The sequence below is a fragment of the Harpia harpyja genome, chromosome 5 (genome assembly GCF_026419915.1).
Source record: "Harpia harpyja isolate bHarHar1 chromosome 5, bHarHar1 primary haplotype, whole genome shotgun sequence".
Lineage (NCBI taxonomy): Eukaryota > Metazoa > Chordata > Aves > Accipitriformes > Accipitridae > Harpia > Harpia harpyja.
Genome location: NC_068944.1, coordinates 27524788 through 27539117, shown reverse-complemented (window position 1 = coordinate 27539117; position 14330 = coordinate 27524788). Strand labels below are relative to the sequence as shown.

The following is a 14330-nucleotide window of genomic DNA, read 5'->3' as shown; positions in this document are numbered from 1 at the left end:
TTGTGGCAAATCACTCTCCAGAATTAAATAAATGGCTGAAAACTACGAGCTGAATTCATCCTTAATGCACTGGATAAATGTGACTCTAGATGATCTGTGGGTCTTTCAAACCCACCTCAGGGTATCAGCTGAATATTTCCCGCAAATTTTGTGCCCTGCAGGCGCTGAGCCGACCCCAACTACAGACAGCTCAGCTCTCTCTGGTGAGCAGCCATAGTGGCCACGCTTTACTCCTCTGCCCCAGGGGCACGGAGCTGCCGGGGACCAGCACTGCCCTTCCCAGACTTGCCCTGTGCCCCTGAAGGCACCCAGCAAGCCATGCCCCAGAGCCTGCCAGACAATGTCTCCTAGCCAAATCCAGTTTCTTCCACTTCTGCAGTTTCAGTGCAAGGGCAAAAAGCTATCTCAGTCTTTGGAGAACTGCTTCAATCTAAATAAACTTTTCTGTCAGAGGTCTAGTGTCTCAGCACGTCGAGGGATCCAAGGCAGCTCCACAGGCATTGCTTACACCAGCTAAGAACCTGTATGGTATTATGGCCAAAATAATCTGTTTTCACTGACTGAATGATCTGATCGATGGCTAAATGTACAATAAAAAGGTATTGTGTTTAAATCCAAATATTTCTCTATAGTTCTGGAAACCTAGATACAGTAGCACCATGTTTGTGTGGGAGAATAAGAAAACTAAGACTGCTTATAAAATAAAAGTTGTGCTGTCTAGAGTACTTGCTTTGTCAAAGATGAGTGAAGTCAGAAGAAACAATAAAAACAGTGCATATTTCAAGAACGTTGATTTCAGGGGGGTAGTTTTCTCCAGTTTAATAACCAAAGACACCACAATACATATAAATAAACTGGGGACTGAGAGCTGTACTTTTAACCTGGTGATGTTCCACAAGGCAAATACATCTAAATGCATTTATCTCTTCTCAGAGCAGATATGTAAAAGCATTAGCCTCCATCATGCTGTTGTCCATTAACGGGTCTACATGCAGGCCCAGAAAGACTATGTAGTACATGTATAAATATACATACCCGACTTGGGTACAGTCTCGATATGGCAGCACTGAAAATATGCTACAGAAGGATCTTCTGCTGCTGATAAGGACTATTCTAAAATATAAAAGAAAATAAAAGAAATCAAAGACTAAAATTTAAAAATCCCACCACAATAAGCAAAGCAACAGATGTTACCATTGAGGAATTCATAATCATAAAACTTCCATCATGGATGACTTCTCCCTCCTCTTTTTTATCTCACAGGTAGGGTATCGTGCTACTGAGTGTTTACAGAAGTGCTGAAGCCTATGCCATGCATTACAAGGTGAACGAGTAGTGCAGTCCCATCCCCTTTTCTAGGAAGACTATCTTGGACACATTACTTGGAATCCAGGATAGATGGTTTTCTAGTGAAAGGAGTCCTAGTGAAAGGAGTCCACTCAGACAGGCAAGGAGCCATTCTTGACAACTCACCTCTACGGCTGAAACTAACCAGACAAATCCAGCAGCAACCCAGGTGATATACACACCAATAACCACCTGCGATACACACCACAACTCTGTGGCTGACTTGGGAGTCTGCATTTATCAGACAAGAATTTCCAGCTGCTGGTCATGACCTTTCTCTGCTAAACCAAAGGACTCCCTTAATTTTCAGCTTCCAGTTCCTGCAATAGACTGATTCATGGATGAAGTCCAAGTTTGCTATTATCATAAGCTTTCAGATCCTTTCACTGTTTTCCAGGTTCCTCCTTCAGTCTTCTCCAGTTTTTCCCCTTTGCCCTTCTTGGTCTCTGGGCAGTATCACTGGCCTCAGCAGTTGCACAGATGACAAATATAAACATCACATCTTTCAGTCTTACCTTCAAGATCAGTGTCTAGCTCTGACGACCCACCAGCCTCTGCACCCAGTAATCACATCATCCCTCTTGGTTATGATGTTGCATTGACACTCAGGCATGACTGATCCACAGCTCCTCGCCCCTTCTCCTCCAGTGCCACGTCTGTCTCAGTCACTAACTGTCAGGACTGAATCCCTCCTGTAAGCATGGTTTGCCTTCATTCCTTATAGGCAGGAAGCTCAAGATTTGGCTACATGAAAGCATACATTAACTGCCTGCACAGAGCTTATCTCAGAATCCAGGCCACTCTTACAGCAAACGCCTTGTATTCTTAACCAGTCTCCAAATCTCTGCATCATCTGCAAAGTCACTGTGCGGCATTAAATCAAATACCTCAGAGCACCCTATCTGTTTTACAGCCACACTATTACCTTTAGCCATCATGCTCTGACGTATCATTAAGCAACATCAAAACCACCATGAGGTCAAGACCCACTTTCCATAAAACTGCATGGACTGCCAACAGCTACATTATTATAGTGTGGGGAGATGCAGATTGGCAAGAAGCCAAGAGAAGCTTGATCAAGATGTAAGATATAAAATACCAATAAATAACCTATTGTTTATAAATATACCCTCTTTCCTTCTTACCTGCAGGACACTGACAATTGTACAACATAACACTAAAAAGACCCTTCTTCCCTCTAACTGCCATCACCATGTCTTAGAGGAATTTGAGGGGATGCAATTTGTGCCATCTTCTAATCCTATTAGTGTTAGAATTTACTGACATTTTACCTTTCTAAAATTCTGTACTTGTGGTCCAAATGCTAGGACCTACTGCTAGGCTGGTTGTCAGGGCTATTGCACTTCCTTGCTCTGCTCTCCAACATTGATTTTTCCAATGTTCTGTGCCACAGATCTGTATGTGAGGATTTCACCCGAGTATTTCATCCTTTGTCCTACACTGGTCAAAGTTGGACAATGAACCCTAGCAAGCTATTTTATTCTTTACTGTCTGAAAACCACCATATGCACCTACAAATCTCGTACCAGTTACACTGTTATTAAAACACTATTTCCTTAAGGGACCAGCTTAGTCATCATTCTTGGAAAAGGTTTAGACCCCCAAGAGAGCTGCTGCATGCAATGCTTGGAAAAATGCAGAATGATCATTTTCCTTCTCCTAGCCCATTCTGTTAGAGCAATCCTATTTTTCTCCTTAAAAGCATGTTTAAAAGCAAAGTGGTATTTACCCTTTAATAAAGGAGAGTTTCTAATAATAAACATGCATACAGCATTATGAAGTTCTCTTGCAGCAGATAAAGTATGACTTCATTTTTTGTTTGAATGCCATAACACCCCTTACCTATGGTAAATATCTCAGATCCTAAAAGATGATCTCATGGTGCAGCAGTAAGTTATAGAGCGGGGGGGGAGGAATCATTTTTCACATTTAATAAAGGCAATCCACAAGCAAAAAAACCTGGCATGTGATTAATTTTGTGCTTGCTGCTACTTATTGCTGAATGGTTGCTACTCACAACAGCTTGCTTATTCACTGGAAGCCTTGGCTTGCTGATGTTATGAAACTTAGCACAGATTTTGAGGCTGACATAAGAAAGCATCTTTGAATTCAGAAAACCACGGTATCCACTAAGCATATTCGCCCCACTCCCTCTGGTTGCTTCTGGAAATACAGCTCTTACACCAACACCCTACACCTCCCTAAAAAAAAACCCCAGCTCTTAATACCTGAAGAAGAACAAACTGTGCTTCCATATTCACAAGCAGAGACAACAGTGGCACGTGACTACACAAACCTTACTGTGTGTATCAGAAGGAATCAGACCTGAAAGGAAATAAAAAGCACCAGCCCAGCCTCTAGTTTTTTTCAGGTTTCTTTCCCTTGGGACCCAAGTATTGCCCCTCTTTCTGTAAATTGGGGGACCCTCTTTATATAAAGATCTCCCAGGCAGAGCAGGAGAGAAGCCCACGGCCTCCACTGCCAGGATGCCACCAAACCTCATCTGCTGCAGGAGGGGGCTAGTGCAGAACAGCCTTAGGAGCTGGACTGGAAGAGAAGCAGGGAAGGCAGCGGTCAGAAGCCCATCACGGAGGGATAAAATGGCATTTTATTTAGAGGTCTGATGATACGCATGTGTCCTGCTTTCAGCTGGGATAGAGTTAACTGTCTTCCTAGTAGCTGGTACAGTGCTATGTTTTGAGTTCAGTATGCGAAGAATGTTGATAACACTGATGTTTTCAGTTGTTGCTAAGTAGTGTTTAGACTAAAGTCAAGGATTTTTCAGCTTCTCATGCCCAGCCAGCGAGAAAGCTGGAGGGGCACAAGAAGTTGGCACAGGACACAGCCAGGGCACCTGACCCAAACTGGCCAACGGGGTATTCCATACCATGTGACGTCCCATCCAGTATAGGAACAGGGAAGTGGGGGTGGGGAATCACCGCTCGGGGACTGGCTGGGTGTCGGTCGGCGGGTGGTGAGCAATTGCACTGCACATCACTTGTACATTCCAATCCTTTTATTATTACTGTTGTCATTTTATTAATGTTATCATTATCATTATTAGTTTCTTCTTTTCTGTTCTATTAAACCGTTCTTATCTCAACCCACGGGTTTTGCTTCTTTTCCTGATCTTCTCCCCTATCCCACTGGGTGGGGGGGAGTGAGTGAGCGGCTGCATGGTGTTTAGTTGCTGGCTGGGGTTAAACCACGACAGCATGGAAAATAAAAAAATTCTGAGGGCCTGCAATGGTTTGCTGGGGCAGAAAGTCCAGAAACTTGTCACAAAGTACGCCTTGGAGAAGGTGTGGCAGAAGCCCATTGCTGTTCAGGAATATCGAATTATTGTTTATGGGAGTGTTGTGGTTTAACCCCAGCCAGTAACTAAGCACCATGCAGCCACTGACTCACTCTCCTCAACCCAGGGGCATGGGGGAGAGAATCAGGAAAAAAAAGGTAAAACGTGTGGGTTGAGATAAGAACAGTTTAATAGAACAGAAAGGAAGAAACTAATAAGGATAATAATAACAATAATAAAATGACAATAATAATAAAAGGATTGGAATATACAAAACAAGCGATGCACAATGCAATTGCTCATCACTCACTGACTGATGCCCAGTCAGTTCCCGAGCAGCAGCCCCTGTCCAGCTTTCCCTCCAATTTATATACTGGGCATGACATCACATGGTATGGAATACCCCTTTGGCCAGTTTGGGTCAGCTGTCCTGGCTGCGTCCCCTCCCAACTTCTTGTGCTCCTCCAGCCTTTTCACTGGCTAGGCATGTGAAACTGAAAAATCCTTGACTTAGCATAAACATTACTTAGCAACAACTGAAAACATCAGTGTGTTATCAACATTCTTCTCATACTGAACCCAAAACATAGCACTGTACCAGCTACTAGAAAGAAAATTAACTCTATCCCAGCTGAAAGCAGGACAGGGAGGAAAACATTTTCCTGGATTTCAACCCTTCAACAAAGGGCATCTACAAACCTGCGCAGCTCTGAATGAGCTATCTCCGACATCAGCAGTTTGAGTCAAAGTGGGTTTACGTGCCCTGATTGCCATTGGGGCACCTAGACATGTTTAAAATTTCTCCATGAAAAGGTTTTCACTCTCTAATTCTCACATTTCACCAAGAAGTTGTCCTAATTACTATGGTTCAGAGCAACCATTATTTTGCAAGAGAGCTCTGACAATGCGCAACTGTCTGAGACTGTAAAAGCTAATCTTCCAATTTCTTTAATGAGGTGTATGCTATGAAACTACAAAAACTTCCTGAGCATAAGGCTCTCAACAGAATCAGTAATTCGCTTGACTTGAAGAATAATCTCTCTTTTCTTTAGTGTCTCTCTAGGTTTGATTGTGTTGCACCAAAAGGCTGCCATCAGGCAATGTGATATACATCATATGTACCATACACATGCGGAATACTGAAGCCTCTTTTCTCATACCTGATTGATGGTGTTTGACTACCAGGGCTTTGCTGCCCTGCACGTAAAGGTGAACACACAAACCATGGATGCTGTCTGGGAAGCAGCCATCATTTTGGAGTCTCCCATGTTCAGACTGGGGCTATTGGAAGGTGGCCAAGAGTAATTACGAACTGTGAGGATGCTACAAATAGCCAACCTCTTAAGAGTGCATGTGTGTGCATTTCCACAATTAAAAGCGCAGCAAAAGAGACCTTTCATAGCCTATGGGTGGTGTTTGGCCTTGGCTTAGATCTGCATGCTAACAAAAAAATTGAGAAAGCGATGGCATGGGGGTGGGAGAGGAGCACTGTTTTACTACTTTTATATCTGCTATATAGGATGACTCCAGAAATGTTCTTGTCCCATTCTCACCATGAATTGTTTGTTTGGCTGGCTCAGGCTGCTGTTTCGGTGGCCTGTTTCTGCTAGATAGGAAATCTTCTGCTTCACAGTTTATGGAAGATACCACCAATAAAACTGTTGAGCAAAGTGGGTGAAACCACACGCTGGTGGCTACCTGTGTGAATTTGTATGTTAGGGTTGACTTGTTTTTGTCTTTTAATGGGAGAATTTATTTTGTGCTGTTTTACAAGACTGCTTTGACAATACAGTCTAGAAAATCTAATTTTCCAGCTCCTTTAATAAGCCACGTCCTACAAATCCAAAGAAACCGGTTTAACCAGTGCACAGAACCATCAACAGGAAGCTTTACAAGGACTAGCTGATAAGCTCCAGTCTGTGTATAGGTGGTTTTCCTCTGTGCTAAATAGCTGAACTCTTATTTTAACCACAGCCAGTCCTGCCTTGCCACTGGACTGCCGAAGGCTGGACCCAGAGCACTGTCGCTCAGTGTGTGCCATCCCCGGGGCTGAGAGGGGAAGAGCTCTCAGTGCCACAGGACAAGGACACGTCACTTTACAGGTTGAGAGCCACAAATAAGGGCAGCTACCAGAGAAAGGAGCCCTGAGCTATCATCCACACTGCAGCTTTCTTTGCTGTGACACTCAGTCAAAAGCCAGTGAAACAATTACTGAAAGCGCTAGCTATTTTAAAGCCCAGCTATCGAATGCACCACTCAAAAATATATTCTGTATAGATGTTTTCAAAGCTGGGTTCCTCAAGCTAAGTGAAAGGCTGTCATGCTGCGACAGAAAAGTCAGGGGTTTCGGAGAGAGCTCAGAGAGCCTGACCCCAGCCCGGCTCAGCACCTGTGTCCTGCACAACCATGTATGAGCTGCCAGGGATGAGGTCCGGAGCATGGGAAGGAGCCCCAGGAGGGTCTTCTATCCATTGCAATACCTGTGCTCCTCCATGTCACAGGGAACCAGAGAGGACACCTGCTTTAGAGGTCTTAAGGTACTCAGAAACTCTGTTATTTTACGATGAACTCATAAAGCAGATCCACCTGACTTTCCTGAGGTCCTGTTCATCCAGAATGCCTATTAACTTCAGTGACTGCAACAGCATCTAGAACCCTCAGAAAACCAGGGTATGTGCTCAGATTACTTATGGCTAGACTTAGCTGGCCTTAGGGGTGACACAAAGTGTTGACTTTGCATTTTATTTTATCTATCGCTGTGGCTCTTTATCCATAGGACGAAAAGCATTTCCAAAACTGTGTGTCTTATTCTTATTGTACCTGTATTCTAGATAAAGAGATTGTTTATTACGATTATGGAAATGTTCTGGAAAACTGTGTCTGCTGACAAAGATAAGTAGCCAGTTGAATAGCAGAAGCTTACTCACTGTTTTCTTAGCAAGAAAACTATTCAGTTATATTATCAGACATAATGACTGATCTATGAATTAAGATAAAATGCTGCACATACCCTACAAATACTTTTTTGCAAAAGATGGAGAAAAGAGTTTACAAATCAAATATTTATTCTTTTTTTCACAGGTAATATTTCTATCAAGTTTATGCATGTATTTTATACACATCTCAGAAATTACTCGTTCTCTGTGGAATTTGCATAATACCTTATGAATAAGTATTTTTTGCTGTAAGAAATTCCCAGAGCATACATCTATTTCTGCACAAAGCAGACTAAAATTAGAGGGCTGCTTTTCAGCATTTGATTCCACATGTATTTGTTGTAAAGACAATAATCAGCTGCTAGTCAGACAATAGTTAACAGTTCTGCATGCATCTGTTTGCTACAAAAGCTGTTTCTAAAAAGCTGTCATCTCTCAGAGCCAGCTTCTGCAATATTTATGTTGATTACTACCCTTCACTTCATTTAATTGTACATGTGAGAATAAATGTGAGGAAAATTTTGCTCGAGCCAAGTAACACCCACTAGAATTCAATTCATAAAACCTGCGGTTCAATGTAATGTCAGAACTTCTGTTGACCTGGTTCCATGTCTGATGGAAACCACAGGCTACGTCCACAAATTGGTCCACAGGAACGTATGTGGTTCTCGCCCACGGCAGTTGTATGAGAACAGGTATGTTCAAAGGTCAACTCTCAGTGGGATGGTTTAGTCTATATGCAACCTGTTCAGGTAGTCTATTTAAAACCTGAAAACTCAAGAATAAAGTCATGAGGCACATGGGGAAATTGTCTCGGGAGAAAAACCAGAGAGGGCAGGTGTCTTCTTTATAAGCAGGTAGGAGCTAGTTTCACTTCTGAGCTGGGTGATACTGCAATAAAGAATCTATTTTGCTGGTGGGAACACAACAACAGGCACCGTGCCTTTGCAGTAAGGGAAGTCCCTGCCAACTGCTGCCGTATAGGTCCCACCAGTGCCTATGGCTGCAATCCGGGCTGCAGCTGCACCTCTCACACACCCCCCTGAGCCCCTCTGCCTGCATCTGCCCTGAAAACAGGGATCCCACTCCTCACCTTGCCACAAACACCCCCCGCTGTGCATTTACCAACCAGCACTTTGCATCCAGGAGGACACAATGGTGTGACTGGCATCCGTCATGTTTATAATTTATCTTGTAAGACTGAGGATAATCTTAATACCTTTCCCTGAAGCTGTTTTCTTGAGTCACTTGTCCGGTAAGCCTCCCACCACAGGCAGCCCTGACAACCCAGCTAGCTTGATGCCTACCCTTATACCCACTAATAGATCTTAGGATGTCATTCAGCCATTGCTAAACTTGCTCCAGGCAGGTTCGGCCATGCGCCCCTCTCACACTTAGCACCCCGCACTACCGTTGAAGAAATGCAACCAGATTATGCCTAGTTTACTCCAACTGATTTTCATTTTACGCAAGTTATTTGTATTATGGAGACACAGGTCTTAAAAATCCATGGGCTAGCACTTCCATTGACTCATACTTCACCCGAGGAAGGAGTGTACATTGCAGCTTGCACCTTCACAGACTACTTTAAAGGCCATTACTATGTTTGTGGTAAGTGGCAATGGCACACTGCACTCTTGCACGAGGACGCTGACCCTGCCCTTTCCCTCGCGCCCCATGGATTGCCTTTGCAGAAGCAGCATTTGGAAACACAGTACCTGCCGTTTCTGGTATCGTGTTGCCGCATGTTCTTGATAAAATGAACCTTCTTAAAGTTCTTTGGTCTGGGTGATCCTGAGAGTGTTCGACACCTGAAAAATAAATCAGTTGCGGGCGAGGGGTGGGAGAAAAAAAATAAAAGTGCTCAGTTCCCAGCTGTACAGCCAAGAAGTCTACACAAAGGCAGGAAGGAAAGACGAGACAAATGATTCAAGTCACCCTGTGTTAGGAATCAGCAAGAACAATAAAGACAGTAAGTCTGGAAATGTGACAGCTCAAATTAAAAAAATTATTTAAAGTAATAAGAAAAGGCACCACCACGCCTCCCTTCATGCAAAAAACCCACATCATAAAAAAAAATCTGAGCAAAATAAAACTTCCTGTAATCTGCTGTGACAGCTTAGCCCAAGCTTTCAGAAGAAAAAAAGAAAATTAAACTAAACCAAAACCTGGTAAATATGCAATTTTCCCCCTCACACCAACACCCACACTTCTGTATCCTCCTCAGCTATTGATAAAAAAGCTATTGAGGAAAGTTCTTTCTTGTTTTAATTTTAGAAAGATTTAAAATCTCTCATTTGCAAGGATAAATCCTATTTGCTTTTAACTCTACATATCACTTTTCACATTCCTGACAGCATACAAAACAACTGAAAATAAAATAAATTACCTCAGGGGGAAAAAGAAAAAAAAATCTTTCTTCAATACATTAATCCTTAAATCTATTTTACATCTGAACGCACTTTTAAAATTGCGGTTAGAGAAAGAAATTGCCAGAGGGAGGAGAGATGAGACAAACAGCAATATCCGCCCCCCTCCAGCCTTGTTCTTTTTAATCAGCTGAAACCACAACGCGTGTGAAAGCTTCCTCTGTTTCATCTCAGCGCTGTTTTGTTGCAAGGCATGGCACGACGCGCAGGCACCGGAGATAACTCCTGCGCTCGCTGCGTGGCCAGGGCTGCCAGACCGCAGCCGCTGCATCCTCTGTGGGAGCTAAGGGACAAGCATCCTCTGCCGGCACACGGAACCAGCACAGTCCCTCTGTGTTGAGGCTCCCTAACCTATTTTTCCCATCGTCTCCTATGCATAGGCAGAGTTCAGCAGCTTCCCAACCCCAAGAGGTCCTTTTGTTGGACTGAAACCACAGACCACCGGTCCCAAGACACCAGGGACTGCCAGTCCCCATTGCTGTACCCAAACACCATCACACTGCATGGGCAGACCCCAAGGGGGGGACCCCATCACTTTGCCATTTCTGCCTTCCTCCTGTTACTAAAATCCCTGAGATTCCCTCACCCCCTGGTTGCAATTAGCCTTGTTAGTGTCTTCATGGGAAAATACCACCAAGAGAGAGGTTCTACCACTAATTCTGCAAATTAGCAAGTAAAAATACTGCCTCGCAAACCATACTTTGTTTATATCTTTTGCCAATTATACGTGTTTGAATTATTTACGAGAACGCTTCATAAAATGTTGGTAAGTGTTCAACAGTAAGCTTGGTAAAAATAATCAAGCCTTGGTAATAGGCCAGTTGGTACAGCCTCTGCTATTAAGTCTTTGCTTCAAGGTGGGGAGAGACAGCCCATCTGCATGTGGATAAACAAGGCTATAGGCTAAACATCAATATAAACCAGACGAATTACAGGTGCCAAGATAAAGAGACATTCAAAATTAAGCTCCTGCCTTGCCAAACAGCTGACCTGGAAGCATACCACACACTGGTCAGGTTACTGATCAGCCTGTTTCTGAACTGTTAAGCAGTTGCTCCATTTTCCATCACCCCAGAGGATTGACTAGTGACTAATTACTGCGGTCCTCAGAGAAGCTGTGGCCTCTTGGATGCAGAAATAAAACCACACTGAAGCTGCTGATATAACAAGGATGGGGACATATTTATTAGTGAGGTAGCAGTCACAAACCTACCAGCCAACACAGAAAGACAGTAACACTGGTTACTGAAATAAGATTGCGTGTGCTCAGAGAACAAATGATAGAAATCCATAAAAAATAAGAATACTAAAAATACTAGCCTTCAAAAGCTTACTTTATTAAACCAGCTGTACTTACTTTTTAAAGGTACTATGTTAGAGGCTAGTCATTCCTGTTAGTGACAACTAAACCCCTCTATTAATCAAATCTGGCTTTTTATTTCCTGACATTTTATTTAAACACTGCCTTTTTATTTAATAACCTAAAGCCAGGGAACATGTAATTCATGTCACCTACCACCTTGCAGGGTGTGTGAGGTTTCACTTTACCCACTGTGAAGAACATCTTAACGTGAACTCCCAGCTACTTTCCAACATGTGCAGGGACAGCAAGTCTGTCCATGCACGTGCCTTACAGACAAGTAACCAGAGAGAGAGTAAATAAAATGACCTCCGCAGTGGGGCATTTTCCTCGATGTCCTCCAGAGTCTCCAGAGAAGATCGCTGGGAGATCAGCCGACGTCTGCAGAGAAAACAGAACACAAAAGATCACCATGGGTTAGAGGGCATGAGAAAGACCTCAGAGCTGTTATTTGGTAAAGCTCACAAACTGCAGTTCACTAGCTGAACTGTACCTTTGGATATTAATCAATTTTGTTCTGTTCTGCTTACCTTGCTAAATCAATTTGATCCCAACCAGAAGCAAACTTACTCCATACTCCATACAAGCTTCTATAGCAAAACAGAAGCTGAAACTTCCCAACAGCTCCTCCTCAGTTTGTGCTTTCAGGTTTTCCTTCCTTCAGGGGTTTAACACCCACCTAACACCAGTCCCACATTTGCTGTGTTATAGCTTGCAATGCTACAAGTACCGCTTTTTGATAAAATAATGCAGGCGTAGATCCACAGAGACTGCCTGTCGTTCACACTGCCACCAGGGACACTTCTCTTTGCTCCTTGCCCTTTTTACCAAATAAATGCCACTTGTTTCTCAGTGATGTCCATCTCATCACTCCTGAGAGGACTGACTGAAGAGAGATGAAAGATGATGGAGCCGGCAGCACTGGGCACAAAACAGCAGTTTAAAAGGGAGCTCTGACCATCCCTGTGAGCAGCACAGATGAGTTTAGTCCTGTTTTAAACCAGTTTTCTACAGCTGAGTCAGATCCCTCATTCACCTTCACTGAAATGAAGTAAGGAAATCTTAGCATTTCCAGTTTTCTGACTGTTCTAGTGGGCAGGGAAGATGCCCCAGTACAGGCTTGGTTTTAGCAGCAATTGCTGCTGCACAGCCTCCAAACACCCTGATGGCAGCCCAAAATGAGGAGCTGCATCCAGCCCTCCAAAAAACACCGTAAATACAAAAAATAAATGCATACGATACAGCCCACCCACAGGCACATAATGAAAAATTAAGCTAGCAATCGTCAAAACGACCCCGTTGCAGCAACAGCCAGTGGAGTAAAGGTGCCGTGTCATGCCACAGCACCCGGCTAGCACAAGGAATGTCAGCACCCATCGCTCCTAGGGGCCATTGCTGAGGTGTACAGTACCTTGCCAGTGATTTTATGAGAATGAACTTAAATGACAAAAGTCCTCATAGACTACCACTATTTTTTCCCCAATTACCTTAATACCCTTCCCACCAAGCTGTCTTACTCCCTTACTCTGCAAGTAAAGAGTTCCCAGAATCTCAACGCGTTATGAGCACCACTGTGCTTGGAAGGGTGCTCATTAATTTATTCCTGGGCTGTATGTTCACAATAAATTGTTTTCTCTGATGCCAGTGTAAGCAGTTTCTAATCCTTCTTGCAATTTGCTAGCCCCTCCAGTTGTGCTGCTACAACTGTTCCTGCAGCCGTGCTGCAAATCTGATTACCAAAATGTTTTTCAGTTCAAAATAACCCTGAGGTTCAGTGATTCAGTTTACTACTAGTTCAAACACCAGATTTCTATCACTAACACCCAGACAACACATTTCAGGACAGTTTGAATATATATGCGGCTTTTCGTGTACTTAGAAAATCATAAAAAAAACCCTCAAACAATTTATAGAGCAACTAAGTGTGAGGTGTAATCCTCTTAGGAAAATATGCAAACCTAAATCCCCTCAGGCTTTGTCTAAACTAGAAATTTAGAAGATCTGGTGCAAGACAGAATACACCTTCAAAATGCTAAGAAAAAACAAAGTCTGCATTTCAGGGTGTGCTGAACTTGCTGCTGTACTCAAGGAAGAAGAGACCAAACATCTGTCTCCTGTGCCCATAGGTGCTCCCTCTGCTCCATCCAGTCAGAGGACACGGAGATGCTCTTATAGGGAGAAATTCAGATCAGGAGGAGCTCCGCCTCCATTTTCAGTTACATTGGTCCATAAACAAAAGTTGGAAGTTTCAACTACCAGGACGACTGATGTAGCAGACGATATGCTTTTTAATACCTCTTTATACATCATTAGCTTACTAACACACTTAAATGATGGTACCCTCCCATCTTGTGGTGTTACAACACCAAAAGCATACTTTGCGTATTGTTAGTCAAGGAGAGATAAACAAGAGTACAACCTTGCCAGCTTCTGCGTATTAAATTTGTCAAACTAGTCACACAGTGTTTCCCCTAGATGCCTGTTAGATGCCATAAGGTGCTTGTACAACACCAGATGCATATTCCAGCCACCACTGCAACCCTCCTCCAAGTCTCTCCTCGCCCAAAGTTATGCACCATCCTCAACTTCACTGCCAACGGCTTGGCGGAGATGGGTTTGAAGATTCTACATTTGCATCTGTTATTAAGGCAAATGCATTGGTTGGCAGAAATACAGGCGACTGCATTTCATCAGCTCCAGGGCAGCTTTAAACGCTGGTCATCCAGTTGTCTGCTGACTGTTCAGATTCCTCTGGCTTCCCTTGCTGGTCACAACTTCATAAACCCAGCACCAGGGATGCTGCCTTCTGGTTTTTGCTTGCTAACCTTGAATGCTACACAGGTAGGGTGAGAATTGCTGCTACCCCTCTTGGCACAAAAGAGCTCACACTGATTTTCACCAATAGTGATTTTGCAGTATTTTGGGGACCTAACATGGTAAGT

At 43.4% G+C, this 14330-nt stretch overlaps 1 protein-coding gene across 2 annotated transcripts in view; it reads right to left on the bottom strand.

Annotated features, from left to right (window-relative positions):
- The window catches only part of CABLES1 (Cdk5 and Abl enzyme substrate 1), a 76490-nt gene that overhangs the window by 27973 nt on the left and 34187 nt on the right, over positions 1-14330 (bottom strand). The window contains exons 2-4 of one of the 2 annotated variants that reach the window (XM_052788487.1): positions 11698-11769; positions 9318-9410; positions 1036-1113 (exon numbers count right to left, since the gene is read on the bottom strand). In XM_052788487.1, the coding sequence (XP_052644447.1) occupies positions 1036-1113; positions 9318-9410; positions 11698-11769 (243 nt within the window). The remainder of the gene's footprint in view (positions 1-1035; positions 1114-9317; positions 9411-11697; positions 11770-14330) is intronic. The other variant, XM_052788488.1, reaches the window with a different exon arrangement.